This window comes from Lontra canadensis, unplaced genomic scaffold, assembly GCF_010015895.1.
Source record: "Lontra canadensis isolate GAN:19392208 unplaced genomic scaffold, GSC_riverotter_1.0 scaffold14, whole genome shotgun sequence".
NCBI classification, from domain to species: Eukaryota; Metazoa; Chordata; class Mammalia; order Carnivora; family Mustelidae; genus Lontra; species Lontra canadensis.
In genome coordinates this window covers 27154991-27170278 of record NW_022631008.1, presented here as the reverse complement: position 1 = coordinate 27170278, position 15288 = coordinate 27154991, and the positions used below count along the sequence as shown (strand labels likewise).

General features: G+C 39.2%; 1 protein-coding gene across 2 annotated transcripts in view; it reads right to left on the bottom strand.

Annotated features, from left to right (window-relative positions):
- SLC16A10 (solute carrier family 16 member 10) overlaps positions 1-15288 on the bottom strand; it is a 116414-nt gene that overhangs the window by 31716 nt on the left and 69410 nt on the right. The window contains exon 3 of one of the 2 annotated variants that reach the window (XM_032858325.1): positions 12468-12930. In XM_032858325.1, the coding sequence (XP_032714216.1) occupies positions 12468-12930 (463 nt within the window). Of the gene's footprint in view, positions 1-1340; positions 1373-12467; positions 12931-15288 lie in introns of both variants that reach the window. The other variant, XM_032858327.1, reaches the window with a different exon arrangement.

Sequence of the window (15288 nt, the reverse complement as noted above, 5' to 3'; positions counted from 1 at the left end):
TAGAGACACAATTAAGTAAGCACAGGCACACTTGACTTACGTTGAGGCTATTAAAATGTTTCATAAATTCAATCATCAATATATGGTGATATTTTAAGCTCCACAGATGGGTGCAAGGGTCAAGAGAGGCATGGCCAGCTGTTGCTGGGCTGTGGTCATCCTCAGTCATCTGAATCTTCTGCAAGCAGCTAGGAGAAGGGACAAGGCATAGGAGGTACATCTCAGCTCAACACTATGTACCTCTTACCACTGGATTTCCCTATCTTTAAATTGCTCCACACTGAAACTAGACAAGGTATTTTATTTCTATTATTTAACCATACCCTTACACTGTGTGTGTGTGTGTGACCAGAGAAAGTCTCCAAACCAACTAATGTCTTTCCCTGTAAGAGTGAGAGAAAACTGTTACACCTTCAAGGTCTATTACACTGAAGATCAAAAGAAAAAAGAACTTAAAGAACATAAAGTGCTATTAGAATGAGAAGTAGTCACAAGTAGAGAAATTAGTAGAACACATATCTCAGCAATTCAGCCAATCCACAAACCCAGGGTGAACTGGCCCCAAAATATTTTGAGCGCCACACACAGGTCAGGTGCTAGAGATGGAGCAAAGGAAAGGCGGCTCTGCCCCTGCCCTTTGATACATCCAGTCTACTTTACCCCTTTATTCTTTGCCATTTCCTGAGGTGTAAAGGCAATTCCCACACAAAACCCCCCAATATATTTTGTAGAAAAAGCCACAGTTTTCACCAGCCTTTCCCATACTTACATTGAATTCATTATAGAGTTTAAGAGCCTGACAAAAAGATGCTATTGCTGGTTTCCAATTGAAGTTAAAAAGATGTCTGTCAATTTCTTTCTCTCCCATAAATTCAAAATCTCTTAGGAGTTTGGAGCCTATATTCTGGGGATAATTTTCATGACTGCATAAACCATGTATCACTTCTGAAAGCTACTGCTGAATTCTACAAATACTTATTTTTGTCTAACTAAATACAATTTGGAATGCATGACAACTTACTGCCTTACTAAAAGCAGCAGCTCTGTTTTAGCTTACTTATCTGCAAATGATCAGTTTTCTAGGCTTCTTATATATTCTGTCCTATCCTATCAAGTTTCTACGTCAGTATATTACACTTTGAAAGAGGGAAAAAAAAACCCTCACAAAACAAAAAAACCCCAACTAGCTTGTTCTGATGAGTGTTCCGTAGCTATTTAACGTCCACCGTTTTGAATTGTAAGTGGCCAGAAGTAAGGATCCTTATTCATCTGAAGTAGGAGAATACTGGTGACTACTGCCTGTGGCACAAAACTCACAAAATGGGCAAATTTTCACTAACCTGAGTAGTCAAATTGCAGCAGATGTTGAGATCTGCAGGAAAATAAATGCAAGGTTAGAAAAGCAAGAAAAGCACTACTGGAAAAAATCTGAAAAAAGTGGGTAAAGTGAAGGAGAGGAGAGGTCTAATCATTAACGTAATAACCACATGAGAACGGAGGAAGAGCAGTGTATTTTTAGAAACTGTAACTAGTAAGTAAAGTATCTGGAAAAAAAAAAAGGCAATGTTTGGGCTCGATCCAAGAATTTTTAAATTTTCAACATGCAGATTCCAATACACCAGATAAAAATAAGTTGGATAAAAAAATTCATCAACTGTTGGCTGGTCTTATAGATAGAAACGAGAGAGATTCTCTGTCATAGGCCTCTCGAGGGCAATAGGAAGCAGTCTTATTTTTAGTATTTTCCACATTTCTAATTCTGCCCTCCACCAATAGGGCCGCACACTTACTGTCATCTCCTCAAAGAGGTTGTCCCTGACTTCCCAAACTGAAGTGACCTCCCACCATCACCTTCCACTGCGTTTTATTTTCTTCAAAGAAAGTATCACTGTTTGAAAACTACCTGGTTTACTTGTTTATCAGGCTCTGTGAGAGCAAAGATGTTATCTGTTCTCACCACTGCATCCCTACACCTACAATGCTAATGGCACCCAGCAGGTGCTCAGTGAATATTTGTCAAGTGAAAGAATGCTCGAATCTGTTCAAGTGAGTTATCATTAGAGGAAGACACACACATGCAACAAAAAAACCCATCAGAATAATGGGAATAACCCATTCTAATTCTAGTGACAGCCCTACCACTCAAGCAAAATAAGACCTCTCCAATCCTCAATGTTCTTAATCTATTCAGTATTAGTGCTGCTTTCCTCATAGAAGGTTGCTGGGAGAATTGAATAAAAAATGTATGAAACAGGGGCTCCCGGTTGGCTCAGTTGGTTAAGCATCTGCCTTCAGCTGGTCATGATCCCAGGGTCCCCACATTAAGCCTCATATCAGCCTGCTTCTCCTTCTTCCTCTGCCCCTCCACCCCCACTCATGCTCTCTATGCTCACTCATTCTCTCAAAATAAAATCTTTTAAAAAATGTATGAAACCAACTAAGGGTTGCTGGAGGGGAGTTGGGTAGGGGGATGGGCATTAAGGAGATATATTGAGTACTAGGTGCTATATGAACTGATGAATCACTAAATTATAACCTTGACCCTAAATTAATAATAATAATAATAATAAATGTTTATGTGTGTGGGGTGCCTGGACTGGCTCAGTTGGTAAAATATATGACTCTCGATCTTCTGGTTGTGAGTTCAAGCCCCACATTGGGTGTAGAGATTTAAAAAGATGTCTGTGTGAAATAAATACTTTCATATCCTTTTTGGAAGTTTGCTGGGAAAGAAAAATGAATGAAATGAAATGAACAAATAAATGGATGAAACAATTCCAGACCACATAACAACAAAAAAAACCTCCAAGCCATGTATGTAGGTGTTATACATGTGTATATAAGCAACACAGTGAATCTCAATGGATGAATCCTGATATTTAAATTAATCCACTATACAAAGAAATATCCTCATGTCAAAGGAATTTATAAGTCTATTTTTATATGAAAAATAGAAAAAATAAAATAAAAATTACACTTGACCCTTGAACAACATGGGTTTGAACTGTGTGGGTCTACTTATAAATAGACTTTTTTTCAATGAATACAGTAGAGTACTGTAAATGTATTTTCTTATACTGTTTTTTAAACTGCCATTTATTAAGCAATCTCTATCGTCAACAATCTCTATACCCAGCTTGAACTCAGAATCCCAAGATCAAAAGTCACATGCTCTACCAACTAAGCCAGCCGGGTGCCCTGCCCCTCTCTTTTAAACTTAACATTTTATTTTCTCTAGCTAACTTTACTGTAAGAATACAGTATATTTTATATATATATATATATATATATATATATATATATATATATATTATACAAAATATGTCTTAACCAACTATTTATTATCAGCAAGGCTTCCTGTCAACAGTAGGCTATTAGTATTTAAGTTTGAAGAAGTCAAAAGTTATCTGCAGACTTCTGACTGCATGGAGGTCCAGTGCCCCAACCCCCGCATTTTCAAGGGTCAACTGTACTTAAGATAGAAAATTTGGTGAAAAAACAATGTGATTATGCTTTATTCTGCAAAGTACCATAACATTCTGCATTAGCTAATAAATGTCAAAGTAACAATCAATGTAACTAGGATAATAAACCAAAACCAAGAAGAAAAAGAAGGGAGAAAATGAAACCGTTAGCCCCTAGTATTTAGTCTCCAGTGTTTAGCCTCTAGACTAAAAAAAAAATTTTAATGTTAACTCCATCTTGGGTTTATTCTGATTATAGAGCAAGTAAGACTGATAGGGAAATTCTTCAGGCTATACAATTCTATCATAAGTCAATTGTAAAATATTTCCAAAGCACGGCAACCATCCTGCCCAAGGCTGGGGATATTTAATGGACCTCAACCCCTTTTCCCCTGTCAGAACCTTACCGTGATCCGTGATAAATGCAGCAGGAGAGATCAGCCCAGCAACCCAGTTCTGGCCCAACACACAACAACCTTTGGCTTACAAGGATCCTACTAGGAGGCGTGCATTCTCAGGGACACAACAACCTTGACCCTGAGCTCTAAACAGGTTCACAAAAGAAAGAGGACAAAGCCAGTATAACTGCTATTGGCATGTCTGAAGAACTGGAATGTGTCAGAATGGCACAACCCCTGACTGGGAAAGGAGTCCTAGAAGTTGACTAGGGTTACATTACCTGAGAAAACTATTTCGTTCCTCTAAAAATTCTGTTTCTACTATGTACATGTTGACATTTTAGGCTACGATAAGCTTCCATTTATCTTCCATGGATCTTCGCAGATGTTATGCTCGTTCTGCTGCTTTTTTAACTATGTGATGTCTGGCAAGCAACTTACCCCTTCCATTCCTTGCTTCCTTTACTAGTCTAATTTTAAGAAGTGCAGTTAAATCACCCATATAATCCCTTTCGACTCCTAAATTACTGCTATATCTTTGCAGGTATGTAAATATTTTATTTAAAAGCCACACTCTTAAGAGTAGCCAGGCTCAAGCCCCGACGACCCCAGGTAGGAGCCTCGCATCACACAGATCTCACAGCGTGGCCCTGAGACGCCAGTGAAGGATAACGTTTGTGGGAGCTTCTTGTAAACTGAGCGCTAATAAAAATATGGGAAGTCAATAAATGTTACATCTGTTTAAAAGCAATTGGTAGTTTAAAATAAACCCTTGTGTGGGTGTGAGGACCGTCCGGGCAGAATCGGAAACTCTGCTCGGAGCTCGGGAGGCTGCACTTGCTCTCGCCCTCTACTCCAGGAGTGAATCCGTTCCATTTGACACGGATGCAGACACAGCCAGATGGCATAACCTCACAGCAGCTGTCCATGTTTGCAATTCTGCCTCCAAATGGTAGGCATCACCTACCATTAAATGAGCTTTTCTCCAACTTGTTACAAGGAAATATAAACGTCCTGATTACAGGTGAGCTGTCAATGGGTAGAGGAAGGTAGAAAGCTAGATACAAGTAATGGGAACAGAAAGCAGGAAAAGCACAAGGAAAAACAGACAGTGGCACGGGCAGTCTGGGCGCTAATACGTAAGAGATGTGCAGCCCTCAAATGTTCTTTGGGTGCTAGAGACTCTGCCCTGCAGTGCAATTATGTAACTCGGGCCTGTTTCCTCTTATGCTCTATAATCTGTGGAGCTAGTGTCTGCAAAGCCTTCTCCAAAAAGACGCTCCAGAACATGGAGATAAGGTTAAACCAGCAGACAAGTTACTCGCAGTGGATCAGACAACACTCTCCAGCTGTCACAACCACCTGATAAATATGGCGGAAGGCCAATGTCCAAGTATAGCCTAAGGGAAGATTCTTCAAATTCAGATTTCTATTCCTTTCGTCTTCTATCATAGTAACCTACTTTTTAATGATATAAAAATCACAATGGGACACTTACCAGCTGATTTAGGTTCCTCAAACCTCAACAAACTTTAATTTGATACTAAGCCAAGCAGTTGAGGGATAAGCAAGTATCCATATAACAGTTAAATTTTGAAGTTATTCAAAAGTATATTTTAACAAACAAAAACAAAACAAAACAGAAACCTGGTGAAATTTACGCATTGACAAGAGAGAAGGAACAGCTTTCCAACACAAGGACTCTTTAGGGCCTTCTCAGGACACTAATGACCTATCAGTGGCCTCAGTTTATATGTAACTCTAAAATATAAGCAATTTATTTTTTCCCGTTTTTCCTATAATTTCTTATGTTAACCAAATATATGACAGATCTTGCTATAAATTTTTACATTTGTCCATTTTTTTCTTCTGCCATGCTTTATGTTTAGCATGGAAATCAAAACCTAACCTAAGACTATGTATATGCCATGTTCTGCTTGTCACAGATTGTGAAAAGTGATTCAGTTTTCTCACATTCACAATGTGCTAGAAATCAGAAGAGGAGATGAAGAGGCTGGAAATATGGTTACATGACATCTTCTCACTTGCATTACATTAGAACAGAAGCCCATCTCTTCCCCAGTCCCCCTCTCCCCCCACCATGGCTGTGCAGCAGGCTCTGAGGGCTGGGAGGGTCCAGCACTGTCTCTTTCCCTAGTTCTGAGAATGGAAGGGAAACAGGCAGCACTCCATCTGTGAGGTGACTTGATGAAGGCACAGCAGACTCTTTCATAAAAAGCACATGAGAGGGCACCTGGGTGGCTCAGTGGGTTAAGCCGCTGCCTTCGGCTCAGGTCATGATCTCAGGGTCCTGGGATCGAGTCCCGCATCGGGCTCTCTGCTCGGCAGGGAGCCTGCTTCTCTCTCTCTCTCTCTCTGCCTGCCTCTCTGTCTACTTGTGATCTCTGTCAAATAAATAAATAAAGTCTTTAAAAAAAAAAAAAAGCACATGAGACTCAGAGTCTAAGTCCTGTGTTCAAATCCCAGCTCTGAGCATAACTCAGTGAGTGACCTTGAACAGGCTTAACTTAGCAGAGTCATTTCCTTAGCCTTACGTTTGTAGTTACTTATTATACTTGATACACTCATTCTTGTGATGGTTACATGAGACTTTGTGAAAATGCTTGACATATTATACATTTTTTGACATATTATAGATTTTTAACAAATGTTACCTGACTCTCCCTCTGAGGAAGCCACAGATTGATGAAAATGTGTACACTTTTCCCATTTGCCTGGCTCAAAGCCCTGAACTCTGGCTCGGAGTAGATTCCTGGTTTCACAATATGAACAAGAAGGCCCTGACCAGCGAGGTCAAACAGGGACATCTCTGTACTGACCCATGAGAGCATGTGGCATTAATCAAAGCCATAAAAGGTCTCATGAGGTACCACATGCCTCATTTATTGGCATGTTTGTCTCAAAATTTCATTTCTAGTTTTAAAATATAACTTGTTCATTCCCAGTTACAACTGGACTCGGTGTCCACTTAATTGCCATGTCAGCGGGCAAATGACTGGGTCTTTAATCACAGCATCAGATAAATGGGTCTTTCTACCAGATCAAAGTTTCTTTTAAGAACAATCACTTCCTGACACAAAAATGACACATTCCTGTCTTATCGTGGAGTTTCTGAAAACAGGCTAATAAACATACATTGCAGATTACAACACAAGTCAGTTATCTTCTCTTTGCTAGAGAACTACATGGGTCTAAAGCTTAAAAACTAAAATTCAACCCAACTACCATATGTTCTGGAGTCAAAGAACAAAGGTACTCAATAGCTGCTTTTCAAAGTGAGTAGTGATGGAGAAATGGGAAAGTAATTAAAACTATATACCCACTCTTGTATTGAGGATGGAGCACTGCATGTCACTGATAAAAGTTACATTATCATTGTCATCTGAGGTACCCCTGTGCCTACCAAACCAGACTTTTGTTCAGGGTATGGTTCCTGAATCCCACCCTACTCTAACACACTCCACCCAAGGCTCTTTGAGATTTTCAGTTGCTACACAGTAGGGCAGACACCAACTATATAGCTCTGCTAATTAACGGGGATGGCCACCAAGCGTTCCTATTTCCTCCTTTCATACACTTACAATAGTGACAGAGAGAAATTTCTTCTACTTCTATCAAGTGACAATTTCAACATATGCATATAAAGGTGTGGGTCAAAGCAAAACATATCAGTTCTTTACTCCATTAACAGATGGCATTAGTGTTAATTATTCTGAGGTTTGCCGAGTTTGAGTTATTCACTGTTTAATGACTACGAAAACCATCAGGTCCTATGTGAGAGACATATAAAATGTAAAAAATCATTATGGCATCAAAGAGAGAATTTTAAAGACTGAAATGGTGAGAAAATGAAATTGCTTAATAGAGTTGTTTTAGACTTACCCATAATACAGTCATTGAACAAATACTTGAGGGCGCACTGTGCACTAGGCATTGTGCTAGGTGTTTGGGATCTCTCACTGAACAAAACAAAAAGATCCTTAGCCAACAAGGCTATATCCTAGCAGAGATATATATACAGATAGCAAATAATAATCATAAAAAATAAATTATGTACTATGTTATAAGGTATTAGGTGCTATGGAAAAAGAAAAGAAAAAGCAGTGTGGGGGTTTGGGAATGCTGTGGCGGGGAGAAGAAAGAAGGGAGTTTTAACCCAGTGGTCAAGGTATGCGTCATTAAAAGGTGAGTAACAGGGTGCCCGGCTGGCTTAGTCAAAAGAGCACGCAACTCTTGATCATAGGGTTGTGGGGTTCAAGGCCCACACTGGGTTTAGAGACTACTTAAAAGTAAAATCTTTAAAAAAAAAAAAAAAAGACTAGCAAACAGGGCAGTGTGTCAGGAGCAGAGTGAGCAAGGGAGGCAAAGACAGAAGATGAGGTCAGACAGGGAAGAGGGGCCAAATGATGGAGTACCTTACAAACCAGAGTTTTTACTCTCAGAGAAATGGAGAGCCAACGAAGGATTTTGAGCGGAGTGACTTATGTGTTGAAAGAACACGGGTGGCCTCTGTGTAGAGAACTGCAGTGAGCAGGGACGTTAGCAGGGAGACCAGCTACATGTGTAAATTCAGGGATCTGGGCAAGGGATGATGGTGGCCTGGTCTATGGGGCAGTACTGAGAATGATGAAAGAAGGGTGGATCCTGAATATATTTTGAAAGGAGAACCACCAGAATTTCCAGACTGAATCAGGAGTGTGGCATGAAAAAAGAAGAGCCAAGGTGACACCAAGGTTCTGGGCCTGATCACTAAGAAGGATGACACTGCCATCTCCTGAGATAGACACGGCTGGGGGCAGAGCAGGCTTGTGAAGGGGTAAGACTTCAGGGTTGGACATGTTAAATCTGAAACACCTAGCAGTCATGCAAGTAGAGATATTAAGGTGGTTCTAAAAGTCTGGTAGAGGTGGTTCTAAAAGTCTGGTAGAGAATTTAGGAAAGAGGTCTGGGTGAGAAGTACAAATTCAGAGTCACTGGCATATATACAATGTCTGAACTCAGGAGACTGGATGAAACCACTGCGTGGGATGAGTAGATACAAAGACTAGGGAGAAGCCCTAGGACACACTGATATTAAGGGCCAGGGTGAAAAAGGAACCAGCAAAGACACTAGGGGGTGATGGAGAGGGAGGAGGAAAAATGAAAGAGCGTTATGCTTCTAAGAACAAATGAAGAAAAATGGGATAAGGAGAAGCCATAAATATATAGCCCAGAAACAAAGCAAAACAACTCTCAGCCAAAAGGGGCAAATAATAAAAACTGAAGCAGTTGCCACTAACAATGTTTATTTAGAAAGTTAAGCCTCACCTAAACTCATCTATAAGATTTGTACCCTCGCAATGGAGATTAAGAAATGGGCAGGCCTAAAAGAGAGATCATTTGACAGCTTTCAGGAAGCAACATGATACTTCATCTTTAAAAAGTCAACTAAGGGGACGCCTGGGTGGCTCAGTTGGTTAAGCGACTGCCTTCGGCTCAGGTCATGATCCCAGCGTCCTGGGATCGAGTCCCACATCGGGCTCCTTGCTCGGCGGGGAGACTGCTTCTCCCTCTGCCTCTGCCTGCCACTCTGCCTGCCTGTGCTCTCTCTCTTTCTCTCTCTCTGACAAATAAATAAAATCTTTTAAAAAAAAAAGTCAACTAGGAAAATATAAGACCTCCAACCGGGCTTTAAGAGCAAGACTGACACAAAGCACACATATTCTCTCTCAAATCATCATGTATAGTCTAACAGGTCAAAATCTTAGAATTTTTTACTTAATCATTTCACTGTACTTCTGAATCTTCAAAGACCTAGATAAACTAGCTCCCTAGTTGATTAAGTAAGAATCTGAATTTAACACCAAATATCGTGCTCAAGGCCCAACTCCAATCCTGTGAAGCTTTTACTAACCATTTTTCCAAATGGATATCATCTTTTTCCTTTGAATCTTTTATAGCGCTCACTTAAAAACCACTCAATTGGCAATCACATGGTCTTTAACTCTCATTTTTATAACAGAACTGGATAGTGCTTTACATACATTTTCTCTAATCCTTACACCAATGCTACAAAATTGGGTTTATCCCTATTTTATAGATGAAGAAACTGATTCTCACAGATGTTATTCAAGATCATGCAAATAGTCAGGAACAAAACCCAGATCTGTCTTACTGCAGAGCCCTTACCTTTACCCAAGATACAACACTGCTTCTGGAATAAAAGTGCCACATCAATAATTACCAATCACTATTTCTGTGACTCTGGGCAAGTTTTTAAATCTTTCAGTTCTTCAGTCTTTTCATCAGTGAAATGAAGATGTTTTAAGTACTTCAATGTTGTGAAGATTAAATAAGATAACATATGTAAAAATTACCAGCTATAACAGCTTTTATTGTAACATGTACTAGATTTCATGCTCCTTTGACAGTTTCTTATACCTCCCATGTGTATTCCCTTCAACACCCAATAAAGGGTTTAATACGAATTGAACGTCATCTACTTGTGTTTGGAAAGATGACGGGAGACTCCTTTTCCTCCTCTAAGGGGAAGCCTGGATCCATGAACCCTGGATTAACTAGATATCCGCAATCCAAACCTTAATTTACAGCACAGTGACAAACTCCGTGCACCCATCAAACACAAGATTAAAACAGCCCACATGGCATTTAACTGTCTGCTGTTTCCTCTCTGATATGGCTTTTGGTGCTATACCAGTTTGACAAAGAGAAAATCACAAGTGAAAAAGAGCAACACATTTGTAAGAAAACATGCCTAGAAGGAGGGAAAGCAGAAAAAAGACCTGGCTTTATCAGAGTTAACAGAGACCTTATTGTTCTGTGTACTATCTGATTTACAGCCTCCTGATGACAAACTAATCATCCGTCATTACGAAATCTGATTTACTTTACTTTACTTTAAGACAACAACCAAGAACATATTTATTAAATTTCCTTAGGCATACTCATTTCATTTAACATCTCTGAATGGGAACGGGAAGTCACTTAACATCTTTGCTAATGATTCATCTGTTTTCCAGCCTGCACAATGTGAGCTAATACTGTTTAGTTTGCCCACTTCACAGGTTTTTTGTGAAGGTCAGATAAAATAATGTATGTGAAATTATTTTACAGATTATAAATATGTTACCAGAAATGACTACACTGTCACCTACCACTTGTCCTTAGGTAAATGTCTGGTAGTAACAAAACTGAGATATTGAGTTCTCTGCATATGCTCACTTTGTAGTACCAAAGAAGAATTTTTTTAAAAAGTCTTCTCATTTTGAGGACACAACAAATGTTTTAACCATAGAAGCTACAGAAAAGATAGTTGATAAAGGAAACTCTTCCACAATGGATCTATATTCTAACAAAAAATAGCTTCAGATGGTTTAGATAAGCCTTCCTAAAAGTGCGAAAATGGACTAGTAGGTCAAGATGTAGTCACATACTGCATATGTGACAGGGGTTGCATACCAGGTCATTTTACCTAGTACCTCAGTCTCTGCAAAATGCCAAGTGACTCAGAGGACTAAAAATTAGTCCTTCTCCCTGCCTCCCTTTGGTCATCCCAGTGGCTTCTTCAACACTTGTGGCAAAATGAGAATAAGAGGAATTGAGAAATCAAAATTATTCTTAGATCCAGGACTATTTACCATTTCTCTTCCTGTTTCCTTGACTTAATTCCTTTCTGAATTCAGCATAGGAACCCACCAAGAGTTGATGACATAGTTTACTAGCAGACTCCTTGAGCCCAGAATTCCCTGAGCTGTTACCAACTTCCACCAAAACTTTAAAGAAAAATTGCATGAATGTCCAAAAATAGAACTGTAAATACATTTTTAGCCACAACAGTAAGAAAAAAAGGAAGAAACATAATAAGCACTTTGAGCAAATTTTGCCGGGGGCAAATACTTCAGATACTGCTAATTCTTGTATCAGTATAAAGAGGCTTAAATTTGCCTCTGAGATAGACGTAAACAATATAAATTGTTTGAGCCCTTGAATTCTTAATTTCCTGTGAAATCTTGTTCTCCCCACATTTGGAATTTGCTAACAATTCTCTCACTTCGATAATCCTCTGAAAAGAACTCCCATTCTCCCAGAAGTATCCTACAAGTAGATGTAATGCTTCTTTGTGTCAAGCCCATTGGCTTTTACAATTTACCTAATTTCTGTACCTTTTTATCAAAAAATAATTTACTGATGTTGGCAAAATCATTGCACCATCTTTGTCCCTGATTATGATTTACAAGCTACTTAAAGAAAATGTGACCTATTAAGTTTCTGTATCGACGACATTTGTTCTAGTATTTAAGCCTTCCTCGTTTTTTTTTTTTTAAATTTTTTAAAGTTGTTTCTGTTCATTTAGGTTTGGCAATTTTTAAAACACCAAAGCACACCAGGAAGCGTACCTTCTATCTAATGATCTGACAGGTGTGTTGACCTTGTCTTAAGGGACCCTGAATTTCAAGAGTCGCTGAATTACAGCCAGGATAATGTTTAAGGCCAAGTTCAATGTGATCTCTCTTGCTCTTCTAAGAACTTTTCCAGTATGAAATCACGATATCCATTACCAGCAAAGCCAAAGAAGCATACTCACCAAGTGAACATAAGGCACAAAGTATCCAAAAAGTGCAAGTGGTATTCCAGCTGCCCAAACTGCATAAGCTGTCACCTTGAAGATGGCAAAATTGAAAATTTTTTTTGGAGGACTAAACTTCCTCCTGGAAAAGAGGGAGAATCTGTTGCCTCCTTTGGTTCCACTCTCTTTATCTTTGGCATTTGGAACAAGAGGTCGGTAAGTAAAGCTAGCCAGAAAGAGGACAAACATGAAGATGCAGAGGACCCTCAGTGTGTAGAAGAGGCCCACGCTGTCAGTCAGAAGCCTTAAGAGCAAAGGCAGCAAAATTGTGAAGATGCTGCTCCCAGCGGTGACGATGCCGTTCACCAGGCCGAGGCGCTTCTTGAAATAGTGTCCCAAAATGACCAAGGAGGGCTGGTAGGCAAAGGAGCAGCCACAGGCAAATATGACTCCATAGGTAAGGTACAGAGGCTCGATGGAGCTGTGTAAAGATGAAAAAGAGGAAGAGTGCTTTCATTATTCGTTTTGAGGGCTTGGCAGAACAAAACCTCATAGGAAAGGGGGTTTTAGTTCATCAAAATATTTTCTACAAATAAAGACTTACCAAAAAAGAGGTGAAAAGCTTAATACATCAAGAATAGGACAGCGAAAATATTTTAATTCACCCTGAATGGATAATAAAATGCCTCAAGTATATGAACAAATGACCAGGAAGGCCATCTGTGATTTTGTTCCTCTTCCTCTTTCCATGGATTTCAGGTGACCACGCAGCACTCGGTAAGAACTGCTGTGCTCTCCACAACTCAGGAAGGACAGGGCCAGGAAGGGCTTCAGTAACACTGACACTAACTAGCAAAAAACCTCATCTCAAAAAAAGTTTTGACCAGTTATCATTTTACAATGGAAATTCATTATTTTATTGAGATTTCCCAGGCACTTACTAAGCAATCTATTCAAAGGAAAAGCTGCATTGGACATTTTCTCCCCAAAGTTAGGTCAGAAACATTTGCACAGAGAAGCAGTTGTACCTCATTTTTGTTGGCCTAAGGGCTGTAGACCAACCTTCGCCCTGTACTGCACTGTTCTCAGTGTTGTGCAAGATAACAAGAAATTATATTCTGATTGCAGAAAGACTAAGTGAAGTGTGTTATTAGTGATCCCACCTTATAAGTTTTAAGGGCATAAAGACTTCAAAAGAATAATAAAGGATTATGAATTTTATACTTTAACCAAAAATAAGTTAATTAAACATCTCTTATGAATGTAAAGGATTGTATTATTACATTTTTTGCAAAAAATTAAAGTAAGAAATAAAAGAAAACTAAGTTTTTTCTTTTGAAAAGTCTATTCAAAAAGCTGTATATCAGTAGTAAAGGCAAATTATTTATTAGAAACCAACACAGATAAAGTTGGTTAATAATTAAATTTTGAACAATAATACTAGTCTAGCAATATGCTAAGGTAATCATAAGGAACGCTAGAATCTGATAAAATCAAGGCATGTTGGCAATCCTCTCTCCAGAATGCCCTTCCCCCTCTAGTCACCCACAGCTAGCACAATCTCCAAAAGAGGCCCAAGAGTCACCCCTGAGCTTTCCCAAATTAATTTTACCTCGCTCTGATCACCCTTTCCTGAATCTGCACTCTATTCCATAACATTATTTAGCAACCATATGTTCCAGTTACTTGGTAAAAAAAAAAAATTGTAAATGTGCAAATGCCCTGCTTATAATCTGCTTAGTGAAACAAATAATAACATAGAACAAAATATAAATAATACTTCATTCATTCTTCCTCAGTTTTTCCACATAGCACAGTTTTCCAGATAACTGCTGCTTATTTCTTAAAGGCTAACTTATTTTTATTTAACAATTTTAAGGGAAAAACCTAGATTATACTTTTCTCTGCCTTTTTCAAAACATATACTAAAAATAGTACTGACAACAGTATCATCACGAACATCTATATCCGAACAATTATTCCACAATACTGTAAAGCTGTCAGGTGGAAACCTAGAGAGCCATGGATATAAATCGGAAACACTTTCTTGCACACTATTTTAAATACTAAATGCTGGGCGATACTAGCTTCGTATCTCCCCCACAGAGTACAGCACATCAGCATAAACGATGGCATTTTCACTGATCCTGAGTCTCTCTCACTTCTAAATTTTCACCTCAGTAACAGCTCGTTCCAGCTGTTGAAGTCTGACAACTGAAGTGCAGTGTAAGTCAGTAACAATTGTGTGTGTAAAAAGGATTCCGAGCAGGAAATAGATGTGACCTAGAGCTGCTAGAGAAGGCTTTCCTAAGAAGGCAGAACCTGAACTACAGGAAAGTGGGCTCGACCCCTGGAATTTATATCACATCTCCCCTTGCTCCTCTGAAAGCTTCGTAGCTTCTGATCAGTAGATTAAAAACACAATTGAATGAAAAATATGAGAGTGCTGCAAGCAAAAGCTTTCAAATTATGAAGCTCTGACTTGCTACTCCGGATAACACTGTTTAAGTCATACCGCTTAAAGCTTATGCAATGAAAAGGAGGATTTTTTCCTCGTAAACAGCAAAGTTTCTGAAGGAACAACTCTGTGGTAACTAACAGCTCTTGAAAAGCAGCATGAAGGACACCTGGGTGGCTCAGTGGGTTAAAGCCTCTGCCTTCAGCTCAGGTCATGATCCCAGGGTCCTGGGATCGAGCCCCGCATTGGGCTCCCTGCTCTGTGGGGAGTCTGCTTCCTCCTCTCTCTCTGCCTGCCTCTCTGCCTATTTGTGATCTCTGTCAAATAAATAAATAAAATATTAAAAAAAAAAAAAGAAAAGAAAAGCAGCATGAAGAGCCA